The following is a 23,258-nucleotide window of genomic DNA, read 5'->3' on the forward strand; positions in this document are numbered from 1 at the left end:
CAAGTAAAGTGAACAAAGTGGATCTCTTCCAACCAAATAGGAATGAAAAATATGTGTGGTTGGAGTAAGAATCTATACTTATTGTCATAAGTGATCACACTCGCTTTCGTGCTACACTAAAATACAACTAGATATTAACAGGTAAAATGCTACCCTACACCTTGTGGGAAATGAGAAAATTGAAGGGGAAATGCCATGTTTCCTCATTCTTTGATGGTTTTCATTTTAATCTCCTATGTTGGAGTGAATGCAAATCAGTTCAGAGCAACCTCCTACCACCCACTCTCAGCCCACAAGCACCTTCACCTCTCCTGAGAAGCACCCGGTTGTTAGTAAGAGATGTCACTGCCTTTTCAAGGCTGGTGAAGTAAAGCTTGCGCCCGCCTAGCCCTGCACCTCAGGCCCTGATATCAAAATGAGAAAACACAGGTAGCATGCTTGGGAAAAAAAAAGGAACAGCTGCCTAACAAAAACTTTATGGAAACTATGATATTTTCTCCCTGTAAAAGATAAGAGACAATAGCAGGGAAAAAATGCATTCTCTGAAATCAGGAGTTAAAAAGAAAAACAAGCAGCACTCTCTTATGAACCACGAGGCTTAAGAGTTCTTACCTGTGCCTGGAGTAGTGTTCAAGAGGAGTAAGAAAAGGGAGAGAAACAAAGATAAGTAAAACGTCAGTATATTTCATGAGAGGAACTCATGTTCTAAGTTGCAAATATTATTATCCATAAATAAAAGCCTACTTTTTTTTGGTAAATGATTAGAACACCTTCTCTTAAGTTTTGGGAGAGAAAAACTAACTCCTTATTGTTTAAAAGTAAGCTACACAAATGAATATTTCAAACAGTCCAGTTAAGGAAAGGATTATATGGGCAGGATGAAGAAATCTTAGAAAACTGAGTGGACCTCAAAATACATATCCTGGGGAATTGATATATAACTGCAATATCTTGTGGTCCAAATTGTGAATGGACTATCTGTCTATAGATTGATTAATTGATCAATCTATCAATCTTAATCAATCCATCTACCTATATTTCTTAGGAAATGAGGATTTGCTTCCTCAATTGGAAAATAGAATCTCAGAGAGCATTTTCAAGTCAACAGACCACTGATTATTTTACTGAGGAATGCACAATTGTACTAAAAATCTATGTGATTTACAACTTTCAACATTAACACAAATCTTTGCATATTCTTTACATTCCTATTATTTTACTAATACATAAATGCCTAGAAATTTCTATATTTTAATGTAGAACATTTATGCCCAAATATTCAGGAATCTATTATTTCTTGTTTTAGCTTTGATTTTTCAGTTGTTAATGTCTCACTACACCACCAGTAAGCTGATAACAAGTACCCAAAAATCCCCATCAAATTCTGCATCAGATTACATCAGAGTTGGAGAGTGACAGAGAAATGGCTTAGGTTAGAGAGCTTTCATAGCAAAGACAACTTGGCACAAGGTCTTGAACCTTTGCAAATTCACTATTAAAGAAAATGTTGAGGCAAACACAGCTCATTTAAATTTAAGATCTGATGGCTGTCCACATATACACACACACATACTGAAGGTATGAGGAAGTGTAGAAGTTCTCTTTATTAGAACCATGGATCAAATTTATTAAAAATTAAACTTGCCATTGGAAATTCAAGATTTCAAAACTTGTAGAGAAATATTGTTTTGTATTATTAACTTTACATTTCAGTTATTCTGTTTCATCAGGGTCACAGAACTGAATTTTCCTCTTTGCAAATATTCCCCATGACAGGGAAACTCAATTACCAATAGATGGCAGCAGTGCAGTATATTCTTTACCTGCAGTTGAATTTAAGGGCAAATTCAGCAACTTCACTTGGGAAAAAATCAAGATTCTTACAGAGTACTTTCTATGGAATTTAATTCTCCACTTTCTTCATCTTAATCTCTTTATTCAATTCAAAAGTTCTTTTTATTTTCTCTATAGTGTATTTTCATTGTTATTAATAAATTGAGATTAATTTGGGAAGGAAAGTATGTACTGATAAGCAGTGTGTTGGGAGATTAAAATTACACAGTCTACATATGTATGAAAAATATTACATATTTAAGTTTGGTTCATACATATGACTTGGTTCATTTGACAAATTTAACCAGACATGTTAACATCTACACATACTATTTAAAATTCATTCTTTGTTAATTCACATGTAGGCCAAACATGATGATAATTGTCTGATGCACCTTATATTACATTTAACTTAGTCACAATTCCCTCTGTTAGTCTTTTTAATTTATAACTCCATTAGCACACAAGTAACAACTATTAACAGCAGCTAATGAAGTGTGCATACAAAGTCAAATAAAGTTCCAAACAGGGTTGAAAAGGCTAATGCCTAAACTGATGGACAGCATACTTACAATGATTTTGAGGTCATCTTTATATTTCTTTTCTCTTAACGTATTTGATATCAAGCAAACTTAAGTGAACACACAGTATATATTTCCTAATTTTAGAACCAAATCCATATACTTTCTTTGATTTTAATTTAAATAGTCGGTAATTGAGACATCTTTTCTGAGAATCTAGGGGAACTATAAGAATAAACAATCCTGTTCTCAGCACACAAATTACATACAACTTTATGATAGATTAAATACCTTGACATTATTTGAAAGGTGTCATTTTTATTTCCATTTAATTAAATTAATATGCGTGTATATGCAGGGTACTAAATCTCCTGAGAATGCAGAGATAATATATCTGATTTGGGATTTAATAACATATATGTACTTTACTCAGTCATCTTAAAGATAAAATGGGTCAAATTTCTTTTTTAGGGGCTATTTACTTTTCCCCATTTTGGAGAAAAAAAATAGATCACTGTAAATCTAAACAACACTTTAATATTCCCAATGGTAGAAAATACCTGGTTGACATGGTCCAGTTTGGGGCAAGGCCTTCCTCCATTATACGGTTTTTCACGCAGCCATTTAGACCGAACCTTCACACCACTCCCACAGGACTTACTGCAGCGCGACCAGTTGGACCACTCACTGAGCTTGCAGTCTGACGGGCAGGGCATGATGCAGGCCTCTTCGATGTAACCTGGGTAGAGGAAAAAGATGAGAGCTATCTCCTTCACATGTCACTTGCCCTCTACCACTTGCCAGTCTAGCTCATTTAGAAGGTCCAGGTTTGATTTGACAGCAACATGCAAATGCAGAGACGTCTCCGTCTTTAGGGACTCAAATTAAATTCTGCAGGAAAATGACACATACGTACAGTGACTCTGTTAAAATAACAGCTGAGCAGCTGCCACATGATCTGCTTAGGATTCAGGCTCACCGTATTTCAACATTTCTGACTTTCTGACAGCTCGTGTTTAATTGACAGTAACTTGTCTCCTGCCATATCATTCTCATGCTGCCAGAACGATACATTACAAAAATTCTAACAGTTTTCTATAAAATCCTGTTAATGTCACACAAATTCAAGTTTCTGAGCCCATGCAATGTTCTTCCTCAAGAAGAAAGCGAGATTCTCTCGATCGATATCCAAAAGGAACTATTTAACTTAGTGCCTTCTGTTTCCCCCTTCTTTGAAAACCAACTCTGAAGAAGAAAAATGAAGGATGTTAAATAAATAATGTCTCATATTTTTATAGTGCTGTCAATTTCAAAACACCTTCACATCTTGTATTCATTTGATTCTCTTGAAAATCTTATAAACATATTGGGCAGGGATTGATATTCTACTGGACAGATAAGAAAACAAATGCAGAGAGAGAACTGACAAGTGCAAGTTCACAGTAAGTAAGTTTCACAGTAAGAGATGGGGAAAGGTTTTCTGAGGTCTAGGCCAGCATGCATTCCATCAAATCACACAGCCAATTAACTTAATAGTCTACAGATTTGTTTTGAGAAATAAGAGCCTTTTCCTTGAACAGTCCCTCACCACCAACTTGGCATTTCACAATATCAATTTATCACTATTGTTTCAAGGCAAATATGTGGAAAAAGCAAAATTCCTCTGGTCAAGAGTCAAATGTTGTCCTCTGTAATCTGACTGTGGAGAGTAGTTGCTCTTGATACAAGAAAACACTCTGCCCTGCCATTTTACATCAGCATCAAGGATTTGATTTTGAAGATGATTATAATATAAACAATTTATACTAGAAACTCCAGGTAGATTTTTTAAAATTTTAGTGAGACATAATTCATACACCATAAAAGTCAGCTCATGTTTTGGTCTCTAATATACTCACTGAGTTGTGCAACTGTCACTATCATCTAATTTTAGAATATTTTCATCATCACAAAAAGAAACAATCGCTTCCCATATTTCCTTCCCTCATCCCCTGGCAACCACTAATCTACTTTATGTCTCTAAGAATTCACCTATTCTGAACATTTCATAAAATGAAATCAAACATTACACGGTCTTTTGTGATTGGCTTCTTTCACTCAGTACAATGTTTTCAGGGTTCATCTATGTTGTAGCATGTGTTAGTACTTCATTCCTTTTTACAACTAAATAGTATTCCACTGTATGCATATATCATCTTTTATTTATCCATTCATCAGCTGATGGATATTTTAGTTGTTTCCACATTTTGTATATTATGTATAACGCTGCTGTGAACATTTATGTACAAGTTTCTGTGTGGACATGTTTTCAGTTCTTTTGGGTATATACCTAGGAGTGGAACTGCTGGTTATATGATAGCTTTATATTTAACTTTTTCAGGAAGTGCCAAACTGTTTTCCAAAGTGACTGTCCCATTTTACAATCCTGCTAGCAAGGCATGAGTGTTCCAATTTCTACATTTGTCAAAATTAGTAATTATGTCTTTTCTATTTTAGTGTCCTGTGGAAAACAAATGTTTTAAATGTTAATGAAGCCCAATTTATCTGTTTTTCTTGTTGCTTGTGCTTTGATGCCATATCTAGGAAATCATTACCTAATCCAAGGTCATGAAGATTTACACCTATGCTTTCTTGTACCACTTTTATATTTTTAGCTTTTGTCTTTAGGTATATGATTCATTTTGAATTAATTTTTATATACAATAAAAGTTAAGGGGTCCAACTTCATTCTTTTGTACGTGATTATCAAGTTATCTTAGGCCTGTTTGTTGAAAAGCCTATTCTTTCTACATTGCATTGTTGTGGCACTCTTGTTGAAAATCAATTGACCATATATGTAAGGATTTATATCTGGATTCTAAATGTCATTCCATTGGTCTCTAAGACTGTCCCACATTGCCTTGATTACTGTAACTTTGCAGTAAGTTTTGAAATCAGTAAGTGTCAATCCTCCTACTTTGTTCTACTTTTTCAAATTATTTTGCCTCTTTTTGATTCTTTGAACCAGCTTGTCAATTTTTGCCAAAAATGGCAGCTAAGATTTTGATAGGAATTGTGTTGAATAACTTGATCGATTTGGGAGTATTGCTATCTTAACAATCCAGGTACACAGAATTTCTTTCCATTTATTTAGGTCTTCTTTAATTTCTTTCAGTGATGTTTTATAGCTGCATTTCTTTTGTTAAATTTATTCCTAAGTATTTTATTCCTTTCACTCTACGTAGATTTAAAACATAACCAACAAACATTGATTTCTTTTATTACAGAGAAACGAGACCACCTAAAAACCAATAGGACAAATTTATCTATAAGCTTGTGCTCAAAGTGTCCTGGATTGAGACAGTGTTAAAAACCTAGCCAATTTACTACATAGTATTTCTCAGTCTTGCCTTATCATAAATTACCTGGAACACATGTTAAAAGCACAGGTTTCCAGCAAACCCAGACATTATGGTATAGTTTACTTGGAATAGGGTCTGATTTTTAGAAATTAATATATTTTATTGTGTTTATTCAGCACTCCCTCTTTTTTGCGGGAAATTTTATGAAATTTTCCTCATCAAGGTAATTGTAGATTCACATACAATTACAAGAAATAATACAGACAGCTTCCTTGTATACTTTTCCTGGTTTTCTACTATGGTAACTACAGTATAATTTCAAACAAGACACTGACATTGATACACTCCATTGAGTTTATTTAAGTCTCACCAGTTTTACTTGTATTTATTTGCACGTAAGACTGAAATTAGGAAATGTTGTGAGACACAGGCAGAATCAGCAAAATCTGGAAGAGAAATAGATTTGTGGCATATCTTTCTATATATTTTCTCCTATAGTTTTGTCAAAGAATACACATCACGTGTTTTAAACTTATTGTAGTCTCCATACACAAAAGTGCATCTTTCATAAGTAAAAAGTTCACAGAATACACCTGTGAAACCAACAGTCCAGAACCCTCTTTTGTGCTCCCTTCCAATCCCTACTCCTTCTCACCTGGGAAACCACTAGCCTGATTTCTCATGGTATAGAATTATTTTGCTTTTTAAAAATTTTACATAAATGGAATCATATAGTGTAAACCCATGTGTGCTAGCCTTCTTTCTCTCTACATTGGGATGTGAGACTCATCCATATTGTTGCATGTTGTTGAAGATTATTCACTCTAATTGATGTATAGTATTCCATTGTGTGAATATATTATGGCTTATTTATTTATTCTATTGTTGGCAAGTATTTGGGCATTTTTCATGTAGAACAATAACAGTACCGTTACAGTGGAGTATTAACGGTACTGCTACGAACATTCTAAAACATGTCCTTTGGTGAACGTATATATGCATTTCTATTGGGAGTATTCCTAGGAATGAATTTGATGCATCAGAGGATATGCATATTATATCATCTAATTGTAAGTGAAGTATAAAAGGAGAAGTGTTTTTAAAAGATGGGATTATAAATTTGGTATGAAGAGCAGGATGCAATGAAAGAGTTTTCAAAAGTGGGAATTAGTCTCAGATAATCTTCAAGAGGGCAGATGTACCAGTTGGGGTTTTGCTAGTCGTGAAACACTGAAGACAGAAAGAAGATACCAATGCTAAGCTTTGAATGTACTTCCGATATTGAAGAAGGCTTTTGGAAGAGGAAAGTCCGATGAAGAATTAAAGGAGTACTTTAAAATAGTGTTTACTAAAATTTTGAAAAGCAGAACTATTCATGAAATAGATTGTAGTGATCTACCTAACTTTTATACTTTGACTTTAATTATGGCTTGAGGTGGGAAACAAGCCCACTTAACTACTTTGAGTTGAAATATGTTTCAAGTCCCATTCCCCTTTTCACACAGCACAGCCAGTAAACAAATTTATCTAAAATTCTATGAGATGCTTAAAAATGCAACTCCTGACAGAGCCAGTAATAATTTGTTTTGTGTTTCACAGTAATAGTTTAAGAAACAGAATGAGACTGTAAAAATGTTTAAAGTCATTTCCAAATCAATGCTATTCTGTGACCAAATTGTTTGTTCATAAAAGTACAAAGAATTTTTTTTAAATCCCAAATATTTCCAAATATCATCAATAGCTTTGGCAAAAGCACACTAGTATTGCAAAGGTAATAAGTTATGGAAATATTTCTAGAAGAAATGCATTTTTCCACTTTGCTAAACTTCAAAACGACTACAGAAGTAAACTTCTACGCTTTTGCTATTCAGTAATTGTAGTTGAAAGTAGAATCACATGATTTTTCATGTCACTGCTTCACAGAGCAACGGACAATGGAAATTCTCTCTTTCCACTTTATCTGCTGAAGTATTACGGCATCAGTGAGACTTAACATGTATGGTTTCAGACTGATTCACACTATACTATTAAGCAAGCAGATATAAAACTTTTATGTCTGATTTTCCAGTAGTGTATTCCAGAAAACATCTCTCAAATAAAACTCAATCTATTAAATTGTTAAAAGATACAAATTAGACACTGATATAGACAAAACTGCTATTGAGTATAATGCTTAGCATTCCATTTTTATTTCCCAGTGTGTAACAACATTCAATAATTGCCTGTCATGTTTATTTAGCACAATTAAAATCCTTAATGCTACTAGCGAACTGCTAGATAAGCACTCCCCTGCCTTCTCTGCTAAGATCATTTCTGAGGGCAATTAACACCAAACAATCATGGGGGATGGGAAGACAGAAACCTCTGAAACGTTTTAAAGCTAAATAAACTGCTGGCATCTTGTAGCAATTTACGGTTTCTGAGGAATGCTGGAATAAAATAAATGACTTCACAGTTAGGATGTTAAAACTTTTAGCAGTTCTACACTGAATTTGACACATGGAAAAATCAAACTCCTGACTTCTGATCATATTTTTTGTATCCTACATCTGTTCCGACTGCTCTTTCAGGTTGAAATGAATACAAAAATACAAAACACTAGCAGACTCAAAGTGGCAACTGGAGGACATATGGCCTTTGAGATATATCCAATCACCTCATCATTTGAATTATGAACGTGCAGATAAAGTACCTTTCAACAACCTTCACAATTACTATATTGTGCTGTTGAAAGGTGCACTGTTGATAGATGGAAGAATTCATTTGAAAGCACGTGGAAAATACCGGTTGGTTCTGATTTACAGCTGTGTGAATGAGCAACTCTGAAACTTCTGGATTAATCTCAAAAGCAGCCTCAAAAGTCTCTCCTATTTAAACGTGTATTATATGCACACAACTGCAATTAGGAATGAGAAAATTTAGCTAGAACTTTATTGTTATCCTCATGGGTTTGAAATATTTTAAAAAATCATTTAGAATATCCCCAAATGAACAGAAGATTCTTTTGTAATTATATATTAAGAACTGATAATGCAACCCAAGAAAACCAAACTACTATGTGTATATCTAAACTCCTATAATTGAATGTTCTACTCAAACTTGTATATTCAACGTGTCAAAAGTTATGAATCAACATTGGGTAACTGAAATTTTCATAGTGAAGTGTTCAGGTAAATTTATATAACTACAATGAAAAGCTATTTTATTTATATTTATTTGTTTTCCATGAAGACATACCTCTTCATATCCGCTAGGTACTTATAAATTTTCTGAGGAAATTTCAACATCAGTGTTAATCATGGCTGTGGGTTTTTGTTGCTGCTGTTATTGCCAATACTGGGAGCTTACCCAATGACTAGGCACAATCAGATTCAAGTACATCTATGTACAAGTTCATTACCAAGGCCATTTCTTTTTTTTTTTTCTCAGGAAGATTTGCCCTGAGCTAACATCTGTGCTAGTCTTCCTCTATTTTATATGTGGGTCGCCACCACAGCATGACTGACAAGTGGTATAGGTCCGTGCCCAGGATCCAAACCCACAAACCCGGGCCACTGAAGTGGAGTGTGCAGAACTTAACTACTACACCACAGGGCCAGCCCCTCAAGATCATTTCTTATGGCAAATTCTAAAGCTTTCTGTTGTATAATAAATAATTTGGCTGTCTTAGTCACTGATTCCTAGGAGGCAGCCTCCAAGCCCTGAAATCTCATGAGTGATAAGAATATCTTTGTTATTCATGTGGGCCCCTTGAACTACACAAGTGTAAAATGCCAAAGAGATGTCTCAGAAGCGGGGGAGGTCTGGTCACACCATGAAGACCAACCAGGTGTTTAGGGGGTTGGGGCTTTAAGCTGCATGACATGCAACCAATTTCTGGGGAGGAGTGATTGAGTTCAACCAAGTGGCCAGTGATTCAATTAATCATGCCTACATAATGAAACCTCAATAAAAACTCTGGACATCAAAGCTCAGGTGAACTTTCTGGCAGATAATACACATTGACGTGCAGAGAAGGTGATGCCTCCTAGCTCTCAGAGGAGAGAACATGGAAGATCTGTGTTTGAGACTCTCTCAGACCTCACCTTTGTGTCTCTTATTTTGTATCCTTTTGCTATAATAAAACTGTAATTGTAAGTACAGTGCTTTCCTTGGTTCTGCGAGTCATTCCTGGGAGTTATTGAACTTGAGGGGATAGTGGGAACCCCCCAAACTGTAGCCAGCTTGTTAGTAGTAAGGTTGGCCTGGGGATCCGTGCACTTGCAGCTGATGTCTGAAGTGAGAGCAGTCTCATATAGGACTGAGCCCTTAACCTCGCCTAACTCCAGGTAGTCAGTGTCAGAATTGCAGTATACTTTCAGACATATATTTTATTAAAAAAAGAAATAAATAAACTTACATATGTAAGAATCTGTATCTATAGTTTACTTATTCAATCAAAATAAAAACCTTAGGAATAATTATATACATTAAGGTATTTATTGACTTTCTCCCCAAATTTAACATTTATAATTTTAACTAACACTGTACTAAAAATCAGAGATAAGTTTTAAAAAACTCAGTTTGGGAATAGAGTTTTGTCAGAAATATAAACATATTTGATAGAGCGTTCAGATTATGGAGATGAAGTAATGGGAAATTAACTTTGAAACTTTTTAGAGTGATTTATTTTTAATTTGATCCAATGCAGAGCACTGTTCTTTCACTCAATGAAAATCATATATTGTCAGAGAAGTATTTCCAAAGGATGATCCTTAAATATGAGTTTGCTGGATTTTAACAAGTGTTAAACATAATTTTTACAAAAAGCATCTGTGGTCAAGTAAGTTGGAAAATCGTTGCATTAAACTAGGTTAAAAAGGTCTCTTTACCCTGAGCTTTCTTTTTTTGCTCCTATGAAGTGTGACTTTCTGGGAGAATGAGTCAAATACTACATTCCTTTACTTATTGACTTTTTCCTATAGTAACTTGCTGGATCAGTGAGAAGTAGATCATCCAGATAGATTGTAATTACAATGCATTGAAATTGGATTCATATTGTGAGCCACACAGAGTTTTAATATACTTTTTTTAAAAGTAGGCCTTTTTATGTCCATTTCCAGATATGGAAAAAAATGCAAAAACAAAGTCTCCCAACCTAACAAAGTTTCTTCTTCTTAAATGATTTTATACTTTAAAGTTTTAAAGCTTTAAAGGTCAAACTTACGGCAAAGGGAGGGAAGCTGTTATGTGGATAAACTTCTTGAATTCTTTTTAATGGCTGTTTAAAAAGACCATAATATGAGTCAATGTTGTCTTTATGCAAATTAACTAAAACTTCTCATAAGGGCTAAATTGGCCTTCAATGCAACCATGGGGAAATGAGATAAACCTGAAGAGTAAATACAAGTACAGATTTTTCTTTAAAGTTTAAATTTAAAATGCCCACAGAATTGCTGGTGTGCTCTCAGGTTACTTTCTGAGCCCACAGATATGCCTATGTCTAATATATAATGACTTCTTAATGCATTTATACAGAAATATTCCTTATGCGTAAGCCTTGTTCACTCCGTGACCATTACGATGTTTGAAGGAGAAAAAGACCTACATTTTAGGAATGAGGCTATACTCAACTAATGGGATATAGTACTTTAAAATTATTTTCAATTTGCAGGGCTTTACTAATATAATAGGAATCTATATGCGGACTCACACAGGTCATTTAGTATCTTTATGAATGATGAAATCTTGTAACAATGTAAGTAACGAGCCACTCTATGGTTACAGCAATAAAGTTACCGCAGATATCAGTAAGATTACCGTTCTCTAATTATTTCACTGAAATTAGTGTTATCACTTTTCTATGGCATTAGAGGGAATAAGGGGTCAGAGGCCAACAGAAAAGACACAGAATAAAATATAATGGCAGAGATTGTGGATAAAGGCAAAGATCAAGCATGTTCTTTTTTTATTGTTGCAAATAATGAATTGTTCTTGGCAATTAAATTTATTTTAAGCAGCGGACTACTTTCTTCCTAAAAAGCTGAAATGAAAGTGTATGGGATGTATAAGTGTATGTTTGACGGTCTGGCCTGAGAAGCTTGTGGAGCCCAGTTCGAAAACCATGTTATTAAGTAATAGAGGAGTCGAGGTGTCCAGGACATGGAGCACACAGGACTAAAGGATAACATCAGATGTTTTTCCATCACACGACATGAACGGTAGCTGCAGAACATTTTCCAGCCAAAGTCTCTCCCTCACCACCTCCATAACGCTCCTTCAGGCAGCCTGTTGAAGAATAATGCTGGTGTTCACACCTTACTGAGATTTGACCTTAGGCAATTGTTTTCTCTTTGTACCAAATTATCCACAGCAGTCCTTTCCTTCTTTCCCTGGCTCTTTAAACTTCCAGCTAGTACCTCACGAAAAGTCCGTCCCTCACTCCCTGTCTCTCTTTTTCATTTGAGGGGAAAAAGATCTCAATTGTGAATAACTGCAAAACCAATACTAGCTGCGCCTGTGCTACCAAATGAAAAATTTAAATTCTGAAATGAACTAGACATTAAATAAATACCACCGACTGAAAAAGCTTTTTGGAAAAATCAGCGCTCCATTTCAGCTTGTTTACAAAAGTCTATTTATTGCCTTTTCTGCCTGGTTTAATTAAACATGCTCTTCCTCAAATATGAGCATCCACTACGACAAGGAATAATTTCTCATTCCATTTTGTTCCTAATTAACCTCTAATATTAAGTTTATATAATCTTCCATAGAAGCCCATTACAAAAAGTAATACATTCCAGCTTATGTTGTGGTTGAGTTGTCACGTGGGTTATCCTCAGAATTTCCTCTCCCCATACTCACAATTATTTTTATCAGCTGTGCCCTGAGTTCCACACAACACCTTAAAAGTACAAACTCTTGAACTAAAATCTATTTGTAAATTGAATACTATATGATTTTTTTTTATTCACTTGGGCCACAAATAAGGTCAGCCTGCATTCTTTTTTCTAAGTTTTGATGTTGCTTCTTTTTTGTTCCCATAAATTCTAATAGAAAATCCCACACCTGTGTCATGTGTATTAGAGTCCCTGACTGATAGCTCTGGTATCTGCAGTTCCTGTAGCAGCTGGGATGGTCATTACACATGATCCCTCCCTTGAAATTGCTGCCTCAGACCTGCAGGAGGCTGGTGACATAAGGATGTAGACCACTTAGGCTACTAGGCAATAATGTTAAATGGTGCCATATAAGGGTAAGCTATAGTTATAACATGAAAATATTTTATTAAAAGGCTTTTGTTTCGCCTGTAAAGTTCATAGAACTTTTAAAAATTTTAATAATTAGTGCTGTAGTGCAAACCACCTATGAAGCAAACCCTATAAAGAGTGACTCTGGGTGCCAGCAAGGATTTTTGCAAAATATCAAACTTTAACGGGCACACTTTGAATCCCACAGATGCTTCCAAAAGCAAATGCTAAAGTCATTCATTACTGTCCAGTAGGTTGTCTGCAATATTATTCATAAACATAATAGGCAAGGAGAGAAAGCATGGAAGAGTCAATACAAATCACTATACTTTAAAATTAATGTTAAAGGGAAATGAATCTTACACTAATAAGGCATTAGGCACTCTATTCTGAATTATTCAATAGTAACTACAGTTAAAAGACAAATTGAAATAATTAAAAGGGTGTAATGTGACCTAAAAAAAAAATTACAGCCGTCTGCATGCCAGCATGATGTCCAAATGGCAGTACAAAGTCCTGATGATTTTAGAGTCATTGGATCACGATTACTGAGCGCACAAAGTCAAATGCAGGCGGCACTTTAATATAACACTGTATTCTGTTTACCGATAGAGCAGTAAATAAACCCAGAGCTCTCTCTTATTTATCTATCTGAACTGAAAGCGATTTTCCTCAGGGCAATCATTAGACTGCCAATATCCTTTCCGCAAAAGGTCCGATAGACTCATTCTGTTTTCAAAATCATACCTAAATAGGCACTCATCTACGAAGACTCATCCTTACAAATTTCAAAAATTTCCTAATGGTCTCTTCCCCACAACCAGCAATCAAGCGAACCATCACATGGGAGCTGTTGATTATTTTGCCCAAGACAGCATCACATTGTGGTTCTCTAGGAGGGATCTCCACAGGCTTTTCCCACCAAAGGTCAACCTCCTGATCCTACCAACCCTGTGAGCATCTGCACGATGCAGTGCAGTAATCCTTAAACTTTAAATATGTAATAGAACCCCAGGGGATCTTGTCAAAATGCAGATTCTGACTCAAATGTGTAATTTGGGTTTTGAGTGATTTAAAATCTGTTGCTGGGGCCGGCCTGGTGGTGCAGTGGTTAAATTCACACGTTCTGCTTCGGCGGCCCGGGGTTCACCAGTTCAGATCCTAGGTGTGGACCTACGCACCATTTGTCAAGCCATGCTGTGGTAGGTGTCCCACATATAAAGTAGAGGAAGATGGGCACGGATGTTAGCTCAGGGCCTGTCTTCCTCAGAAAAAAGAGGGGGATTGGCTGCAGATGTTAGCTCAGGGCTAATCTTCCTCAAAAAAAAAAAAAAAGTCTGTTGCTATAGTGATACCATCCAAGATTTCATACCAAAAATAAGTATTCATAATTTGTATTATGTTTTTAGGATAATTAAATGCCAAAAAGTGTAATTATATATCAACATTTGTTCAACATTTGTGCAGGAACTATATTTAATACCGTGTATCAGGATGGGTGAACATTTATGTGGCTTCCAAGGCATACTCCAAGATCTGATTTTGGAGTATGGGTAGATCACTTTTCAGTACAGAGTCTACTATTATGAGGAATTCCAGACATAATAGAACTGTGCCTCAAGTTTAAGACATTAAAAAAGCCACACGGGAAATGGCCTAAAATAATATAATTAAACTGGTGAAAGTCAAATTGCCTTATCAGTATACTCACTGGTAATATGATCCATAGATGGGCAACACAGATTAAATAGAAATGCCTCAAGGGCACTATTGAATAAGGAATTAGTGTCTTTGCACTGCATACATGTGGGGCATCAATTTCATGTTTAAACTGAAAGCAGGAAGATACTATTTCTTGAAAGCTGCTTTAAAACCCCATTTCTACTGTCCGTCTGGAAAGATGACTTGGCTAAGAAAAGGCAGTGGTCATAGAAACTGCAATTGAGAGCGTGCCTAGGACAGAAGGCCGAAGTTACAACATTCCACTAACACCATCAGAAGTTACAGAACATATTTAGGGAAAGCTGCAATTTCTAAAGACATCAGGCAACAGACACTAGATCTCCTCAGACTTAACTTTGAGTAAATATGTTAGTAAACACTAAAATATCCCACTGGACATCCATCATAGATCATCATAGATCCATCAGATTTAACGAGAAAGGAACGATGCTGGGCAGACACAAAGAACTAAACTGGAAGAGTTCACTTAGTTAAGGATCTTAGATCCTTTCACAATCCCCATGAAGTTCAGTGCTGTCATGAACTCATTATTTTTCTCCATGTGTTTTTCTTCTAGAATACAGTACTGCATTCGTCATGCTTTGAATTGACAATGCTAAGGTAGGAAGTCTACTGCTTTTGGCCAATTTCAATTATTTTTGTACTTTTATTTTTTAAAGTGATCAAACATTTTTGTGAGAGTCACAGGACATTTTAAAAGCTTTTTTCTAAAAATAAGATTGACTGTTAAGAGGCTTAATGAAGCTCTCATGCATCCAAGCAACAGATAGGGGTAAAAGTGAGAATATATGAGAGTCATTCTGCAAGTTTACAGGTTATGTTAAAACAAATGATTATCTTGGTGATTCACTATGCATAACAATTTAAAATGTGAGCAAACACATGCTACATTCTAGGAGAAACACATTTTTAACAGGATCTTCAACTTTATATTTTAATCACTATGATCTTCTACATTATCACCATATCTTAGAATAGGAAGTGATTTACATTTTCCTGGTATCTAATTTATAGCATTTATGTTATTTGATATAGAAAATAAAATACTCAATTACTCTTAGAGGTGTTTCTCAAAGCATACCTATTATAAATACTAAACTCTTTTTTCTTTTATTTATTGTTCTAAATGTGTGGAATAATCTTAAACCTAGCAATGCACATATATCAACCTGAAAAATACTTATACCGAGAGCTTTGGAGTATGGAGTCTTTGGGGTTTAAATCACTAGACTTTGATAAAACAGGAATTATGAGATAAGATAAAAAAAAAAGAACAAAGTTTTGGGAAACTTCTTTATAGGGACAGGTTTAAGAGACTCCACTAAATATGTCACCATGATATCTTGACGGTTTATAAATGTGAGATGGTTCTATTAGTTCATGTTGCTTTCTGAACCACATAACAAAATTGTAAGAGCATCATTCCAACAGCAGAAGTTATTTCAGCAAGGTTGGAGGGTAACTGCCTTGTACCTCCCTCCTAGCAATTTAATTCATCTTTCTTAGATCACCTCAATAAAGAAGGCGGGAGGATCACTGTCCAGCGTTTGCAAATATATGACATCTATGATTCAGGCTGACCCACTGTAAACTGATCTCATTCCATTATAAAAAGACAATTGTACTAAAATAAAAGAACAATGGAGAAATATAGCTTAAGGCTGACCGTATTAAGACTCAGAAATAAAGAGTTCACTACCTATTGTGGTCAAAGATGGCGACTGTTCATAGACTTGCGGCAACTCAACTACCATCACTGCATTTTAGCTTTCTCTCTCTCTTTTTTTGGTTTAGAAACAAAAGCTGGCACAGTTTCCTAAAAGTATATATATTTTTTTGTTGTTGTTTTTTGATCAATCTCAACTCAATGAGGAATAAACAGGGCACATTGTACATCTTGCCAGTTTGGTTATTAAAAGTCTGTCTAGTTTAACACTTTCTTCTCACATTAAACTCAAATCTCCTCTCCTCCTCTCTTCCTTTCTGTACACAGACTTGTTGGAGATTGTTGGGCCTATTCAACAGGTAGGTTCCAAGGAAGGTTTCTGGCACCATTTTTGCCTACATGTAAGGCTTCCTTGCCACCAAATTTGGGACTTAGTTGCTAATTCTGGACAACAAAACAAGTGCCACTGAATGTCCTGTTACATGTAAATGACATAGCGATAATGTGGTGCCCCATAATGTTCAATTTAGAACACACTACTACAAACTTTCATTTCCCTCCATTCTGATACACATGCATTTTACCTCCACCCCCAAAGATAGCAAATGTATAACACTGAAGAAAAATTGGGTTACCATGGCTGTTACATCTGGACGTTTCCACAAGCCTGCCATTTTGATCGTAGCACGCCATTGCTTGGTAACGATATCCTTGACCACATTCCTTGATGTCTCCTTGTACTTTCATTCCCAGCAACACTTCCACTTTCCCCTCTGGTAAAATGCAGTCTGACCAGTTCCCCACAGGCTGTGCATTATATTTGTCACAGGGACAATACTGAGTCTCAATCAGGGGGTACAAATGAGAATTTTTACATTTTTCCTTCTTTTTACTTTTTCCTGTGGAGAAATTTAAGTTGGAAAATATCATTACTCATTTCAAGCATCCCTAAGTTTTCTCCTTCCCTAAACTTCCTTTCTCCATTTTTAACCATATTCAACAGTAGCCTATAAATAAATGCGATTTTCTTACCCCATAGTGCTTTCTATGCAGGCTTAGTTAGTACTGGGTGCTTTGCATAGTGAAATTTTTCTTATTTTCTCATTTAAAAATAGCCCATTTTGCATAAGGCACTAACTGTTGTGCTGAATTTTATACTCTTCAAAATGATTAAAGTCCTCTCAAAGGATCATGTGCTTTCACTGACCGGGGAGTCTGAGGTAACTGCATAAATCTCTCCTTTATGACATGTGCAAAAAGCACGAAATGGAGAGAGTCACTGTGCTGGACGGCACAGCCTTTTTGTTAATTCCAAATAGAGAGTGCAGTTACATAAGATGGCAATTTACAAAATGAGATTTTTGTATTTATTTTTCTGATTATGACTTTGTATCTTTCAGTATTTCTGAAGAATAACCACTTTGACATACTTGGTAATTAATGCAGGCAATAATATTCTAAATGAAGATATTTAATATCAGAATAAAAACATTAGAAATGGTGTTTTTATATAAATATAAATAAATTCCTTTTTAAAAAAGAAAAACTAGAGAATAACAGTAAATGTGCTTGAAAAATAATATATCATTATTTTCATTAGATCACACATATTTATATTATATTTATGTGTCATATATTATTTACTATTTAATTATATGGTATATAATTAATTACATATATTTATCTCTAACTTTTATAAGCTGCCTTATAAGTTTTCAACAGTTTTCATTATGTCAGGTAGTTCATTTTGTAACTTTTAAATTCTGAATAGTCCACTAGTACCAATATTTTTTGTTTTCTTTTGCTGCAGACAATATTTTCTAATGCAGCAAGGTTTAGTTCAGTATGATGGCTCCTGTTCTCACTCATTATATTACTGCTTTTCATCATTGCGACTGCCTTTTAAAATGCAGTTTTCAGATACAGAATTAATGCCATATTCCTCTTCTGGATATGAAGGATAATCTGAGGCTGTGACAGTGAGAATGTGTTAAAAAAACGAAGTGGCATTCTTTCCCAAAAACTTTTCTCCAAGCGTTTCACAATCTGTAGGCAATCCACCAAAAGTGCACGTTTCAACCAAAAAATAATCTACCATGTATTGTATAGGGAGACAGAGTTCAATTTTCAAGGCTACTTTGTCTTTGTACTAAAAGTTCATAATGCATCTGTCGCTTCCAACTTACATTAAAATACACATCCAAACCTACTGATGTATTAAGTATAGCCACAATAAGGCATGCCTGTGCATTTTCCAGATACATTGTTTCAAATACATTGTCAGAACTCTTTTGGTCTGACTTTCATTGTCTTTTTCTACCTTGCCAAGTGTTGGCTTTGCCATCCCAATTATCTTACCAACAATAGTGCGCTTTCTGGTCCTAACTGCACCACAATCTCCATTGCACGAAGAAAACTTGGACCAGCTGGTAAACTGACAGTCTTCTTGGCAGGGGATCTGGCAGGCTTGGGTGAGGGCTGGCACGGGGCCTGCATACTGGAGGCATTCATGGATGCTAGCCTGTCCTCCATCTTGCTTTCGACAAGTAATGGCTAAAGGAAAAGCATAAAGCTGTTTTTAACAAATTTGAATGTCTAATTACCCTACAATTTAAGAATTAGCCTAATGTTTTCTTACACGGTCAGGGGAATCTACTTTTAATTCTTTATTTGCAGCAGAAATCCGATAGAGTGTTTCTAATGATCATAGTAGTCATTAAGTTGATCCTGTAGGGTTTTTTAAAAAACAATAGATAACCCTCAATGGTTTTTGTGACAAAAAAGCACACACACACACACACACACCCACTTTACATTTAGCAGTTTTCATTAGATGTTATCAAGGATTTCAAGTCACATGTGGAGTATATTTAGAAATTAATTATTTACCAGAAAAATAAATAATACATGGGTTCTGATAATAGTTTATGTTGAACACAGGCTATTCACAGAGGTGCTGGGAGGCAACATATACCTCTGAAAATTGTTTTTATATCATTGGCCACACTAGGATTTCTACATGGAAGGGTCTTAGTAGCTGCAAACTGTTTGGATGGTTTGGGTGAAGGGGGCGACACTTAATGGAACTTGTCTGGAAGTTGCACTTGCACGGAAAGCATTTTTTAAAAATTGCTTTGGACGTTTGTTGGGATGGCTTTGGAGTGGTTAATGGTGGAAGGGGGAGGCAGTGTCAGAGTCCCCCACCCCTCTGTCTACAAGTTCTTCACATGAACAAACGCAAACCATGAATTTAAAGACAAAAACAAAAACTTCTAGCAATCCTAACCTATCATACCATAACTAATATTTCCACAATTACATACGGACTCTAAAAAATGGTCAAATAATTTTGATTTACATGTATTATTTCCCCCAAGATATTGTTCTACTGAACTTTTTAAACCAAGTCATTGTTTTATTACTTATTGAACATAGATGTAAAATTGCTTTAAGGTAAACACGTCTTAAAAAGCAAGTGATGTTTAAAGTTCCCCTTCTTCCTCTGTAATTTTCCCCCATTGGTTTTAAAAATAATTCATTCATTTATTGAGAAAGCAGACGAAACATTTAGACCTTGGTCCAAAAGTTAAGTCTTCACTTAACTAGCTTAAATGGCCTCAGTCAGACTGATGTCCACGGCCCTTTAAGGTTTGCAGTCTAGGCTGAAACTGCTGCTGATGTCCACTCTGCTTAAGATTTTATCATTATGAAACTCAGGCGAAGGAGTCTGACATTCTGATCCTAAATTACAGTTATGACACGGGCAGCCTTAACTCTCTGGATCTGTATACCAAACTTAACACCTGATAGTGTAGGGCTGTGTGATGGGGTGTGTAAAAGGAGATAACAATTTCAGCAAGAGACTTTCTCTGTGTAGGTAAACACAACTTGTCCCAAATGCTGCAGGCCAAGTTACATAATTGTGCAAATATAGGTGAATATTCACTTATTTCTTACCTATAGATATCTCTGTATTTAGTATGCACAACACCGGAAGTGCCAATTTGTATGAACAGAAGAGGCGTCCCTGGATTTTAAAGACCTGGTAGAGCGGACAGTGGTGGTCTTTCTGAAGGTTATATGACAGGAAAAAACATTAAGTGTCCCAAAGAGATTCTCACTACTTGGGGGAGGAGTTATCTGGTGCTCTGTGTTGATCATACCAGCCTAAGGTAGTGGTTCTCAAATCAGGCTGCAGATTATAATCACCTGAATAGCTTTTGGAACATGTCCAGGCCCTTGCTAAACTTAAACTTTCTGATTTAAATGGTCAAGGACAGGGTCCTGGGCATTAGCATCTTTTTAAATCTCCCTGATGATTCAAACATGCAGCAATGGATTGAAACCACGGCTCTAGTAGGTAATATATTCCCACTTGCATCAGAAACACCTGGAATGCTATTAAAGTTGAATATTCTTGGATTCCTTCCAGAGCTCCTGAGCAAGAGCTCTGTGTGCGGGGTCAAGGAATATGCATTTTTTTTCAAGCTGCTCAGATGTTCCTTATGCACATTCAGGTTTAAGATCTACTAGCTGGAGTATTCAGGGCACAAGGAGGGGTCTGGCTGAGACCTGTGGCTAAGGCTGAAAGTCCTTTGGTACCGAGTGACCCTGGCTTTGGGAAACAATGGCTGAGCATGTGGGGATGAACTAAGGGAGCTCTGAACTTGGAGCTCAAGAGGACTTGTACAAGCAGCAGACCAAAAGGAACATCCATATAGTTTGGAAGAATGTTATTTGTGGAATGGTATAGGAGGAGTCCCCACGATGTGGTATATTAATGAACTGATGTGATTTTGCTGTGCTCGCTCACCTGCCATGTGGAAGCAGGGTTGACTCTTTAAACTTAGTAAGCGCTGACGGTTTGTGAGCAAAGTTGCCCCAAGGAGACAGAAGAGGAAGGACTGATAAACAGGAAGATATTACACATTTTACTAATCAGGAATGCAGGAACCTCAAGAATGATTAATTTGGAAATTAAGAGATTTTACCACATCAAAACTCTAAGCTGTGAAGAGTGTCACACTACTCGTGACTAAAAGAAAATTACAAAACTAAATTTGAGTTCTTTGAAATAAGACTACTTTTATCTACTCATCCAATTTGGCTCTCTGAAATGGAGATTTGAAAATAAATCTTTCGAGAAACTAAATGAAATTATCTTAGGTTCTTTCTCACAAATTTTATTTCAGAATTGCTCCATCATCACATTAAGTGACACCAAAAAACCAAACCAAAATAAAATAAAACCACTACCAACACAATGCCAGAAACAAATTAACTTATTTTGTGCAAATCTATACTATTTACATAAATCTGAAGCCCTTTTCCCTACACACCTGCAGTACAGAAAATCTTAAGTATTTCAACCAGTTGAAAATAACAAATGTGTAAGATTCGCATCTCTCTTCTCAGAAACCCACTCAGCACTCCACTCCCCTTATCTGAGATTTTAGACAGTGTACTTTGAAAGAATTACTCATGCAATGTCAGGCAAACAAGTAGCAACAACACCATTTGTGCAACATATTGAAAATTTATCATACATCTCAACTTGTTTCTATTCTGACTTAGAGGAAACACAACAATTCAAACACAGGCATGCAATCTGAAATGAACTTCCTGATATTTGGGTGAGGAAAATATAAATGTTTGGAAAGGAAACCATCTGGTCTCTCAACTTTATAAATCTTAAAAGTTATTTCTAAGACACTGAAAACAGGCTGTTTTTAACTGTAGAACAGATGCATCATACAAGCATGGTTTCCTAGCACACCAGAAAGCTGCAGATACCCAGACAATTGTATCTGAATTTACAGGTGGAGTGTGTATATCTTGTGTGTAATGATTATGCAAGTTCTCCTTTGGGCTGAGGCCTTGTTAGCAAGATGGGCCAAAAACCATGCTGCCCTATGGCTAATTCACCATGAAAGCTTCTTAGTAAGGTGAGCAAATATCAAAATAATTATCTTAAAGTAAAATTCCATATTTAACTCTATGTTGACTATATCCATTCATTTTATTTATAATTTTATTTTATTTCTATGAGGCACAGCAATTTTTATTTAAGTGTCATGGACAGGCTGCTTCCAGCAGGTTGAAAGCCTGGATGACATCCATGTGACTGATTTGTAGGTTACATATGAATTAAACTAGGTAAGCTCAGCCCATCAGTGATGAGGAAATGTTGGAAAGATAAATAAGAAAGCTAGTCAACTTAAGAGGGGCCAGCCCGGTGATATAGTGGGTAAGTTCATGTAGTGGTTAAGCTTCACTGGCCCATGGTTTGCAGGTGCAGATCCCGGTTCGGATCCTGGGTGCGGACGTAGCACTGCTCATCAAGCCACACTGTGATGGCATCCCGCACAAAGTAGAGGAAGATTAGCACAGATGTTAGCTCAGCGACAATCTTCCTCACACACAAAAAAAGTGACAAAAAATATTCTAACCAAACGCAACGTGGAGATCTTTATGAATGAACAAGTCAATTGCAAACAGACATTTTTGAGACAATGGTGGAAAATTAAAACACAGTCTGTAGATTAGATGATATTAAAGAATTATTATTAATTTGGTTTAGTATTATAATAATACTGTTGTTACATTTTGAAAAATAATTATTTATGGATGATATATAACCTATTTGGGAGTTGCTTTAAAATATACCAGCAAAATCTTTTTAAATGTGTGAAGAGTGGCAGATGACCAAGAATGGCAACTGTTAAAAACTGAAAAACTGCTGAAGCTGAGAGAGTGATGACTACACTACTAATATTCACTATTTTAGTCTCTCTACTTTTGTGCATCTTTGAAACTTCCCATAAATTTAAATTAAAAAGATTAATACATAGAATTAATAGAGTCAATTCCAGAATGTTTTCATGTAAGTTGAACTTTGAGCTCTGTTTTACAGAGGAGAATAATA

The 23,258-nt window shown here is 35.7% G+C and overlaps 1 protein-coding gene across 5 annotated transcripts in view; it reads right to left on the reverse strand.

Annotated features, from left to right (window-relative positions):
• Positions 1 to 23,258, reverse strand: part of THSD7A (thrombospondin type 1 domain containing 7A) — a 676,621-nt gene that overhangs the window by 35,460 nt on the left and 617,903 nt on the right. For all 5 annotated transcript variants that reach the window (XM_070615793.1, XM_070615794.1, XM_070615795.1 and 2 more), the window contains 3 exons: positions 18,692 to 18,886; positions 16,969 to 17,232; positions 2,915 to 3,093 (listed from right to left, as the gene is read on the reverse strand). In XM_070615793.1, coding sequence (XP_070471894.1) covers positions 2,915 to 3,093; positions 16,969 to 17,232; positions 18,692 to 18,886 — 638 coding nt within the window. The remainder of the gene's footprint in view (positions 1 to 2,914; positions 3,094 to 16,968; positions 17,233 to 18,691; positions 18,887 to 23,258) is intronic.

The sequence above is a fragment of the Equus przewalskii genome, chromosome 4 (assembly GCF_037783145.1).
Source record: "Equus przewalskii isolate Varuska chromosome 4, EquPr2, whole genome shotgun sequence".
Lineage (NCBI taxonomy): Eukaryota > Metazoa > Chordata > Mammalia > Perissodactyla > Equidae > Equus > Equus przewalskii.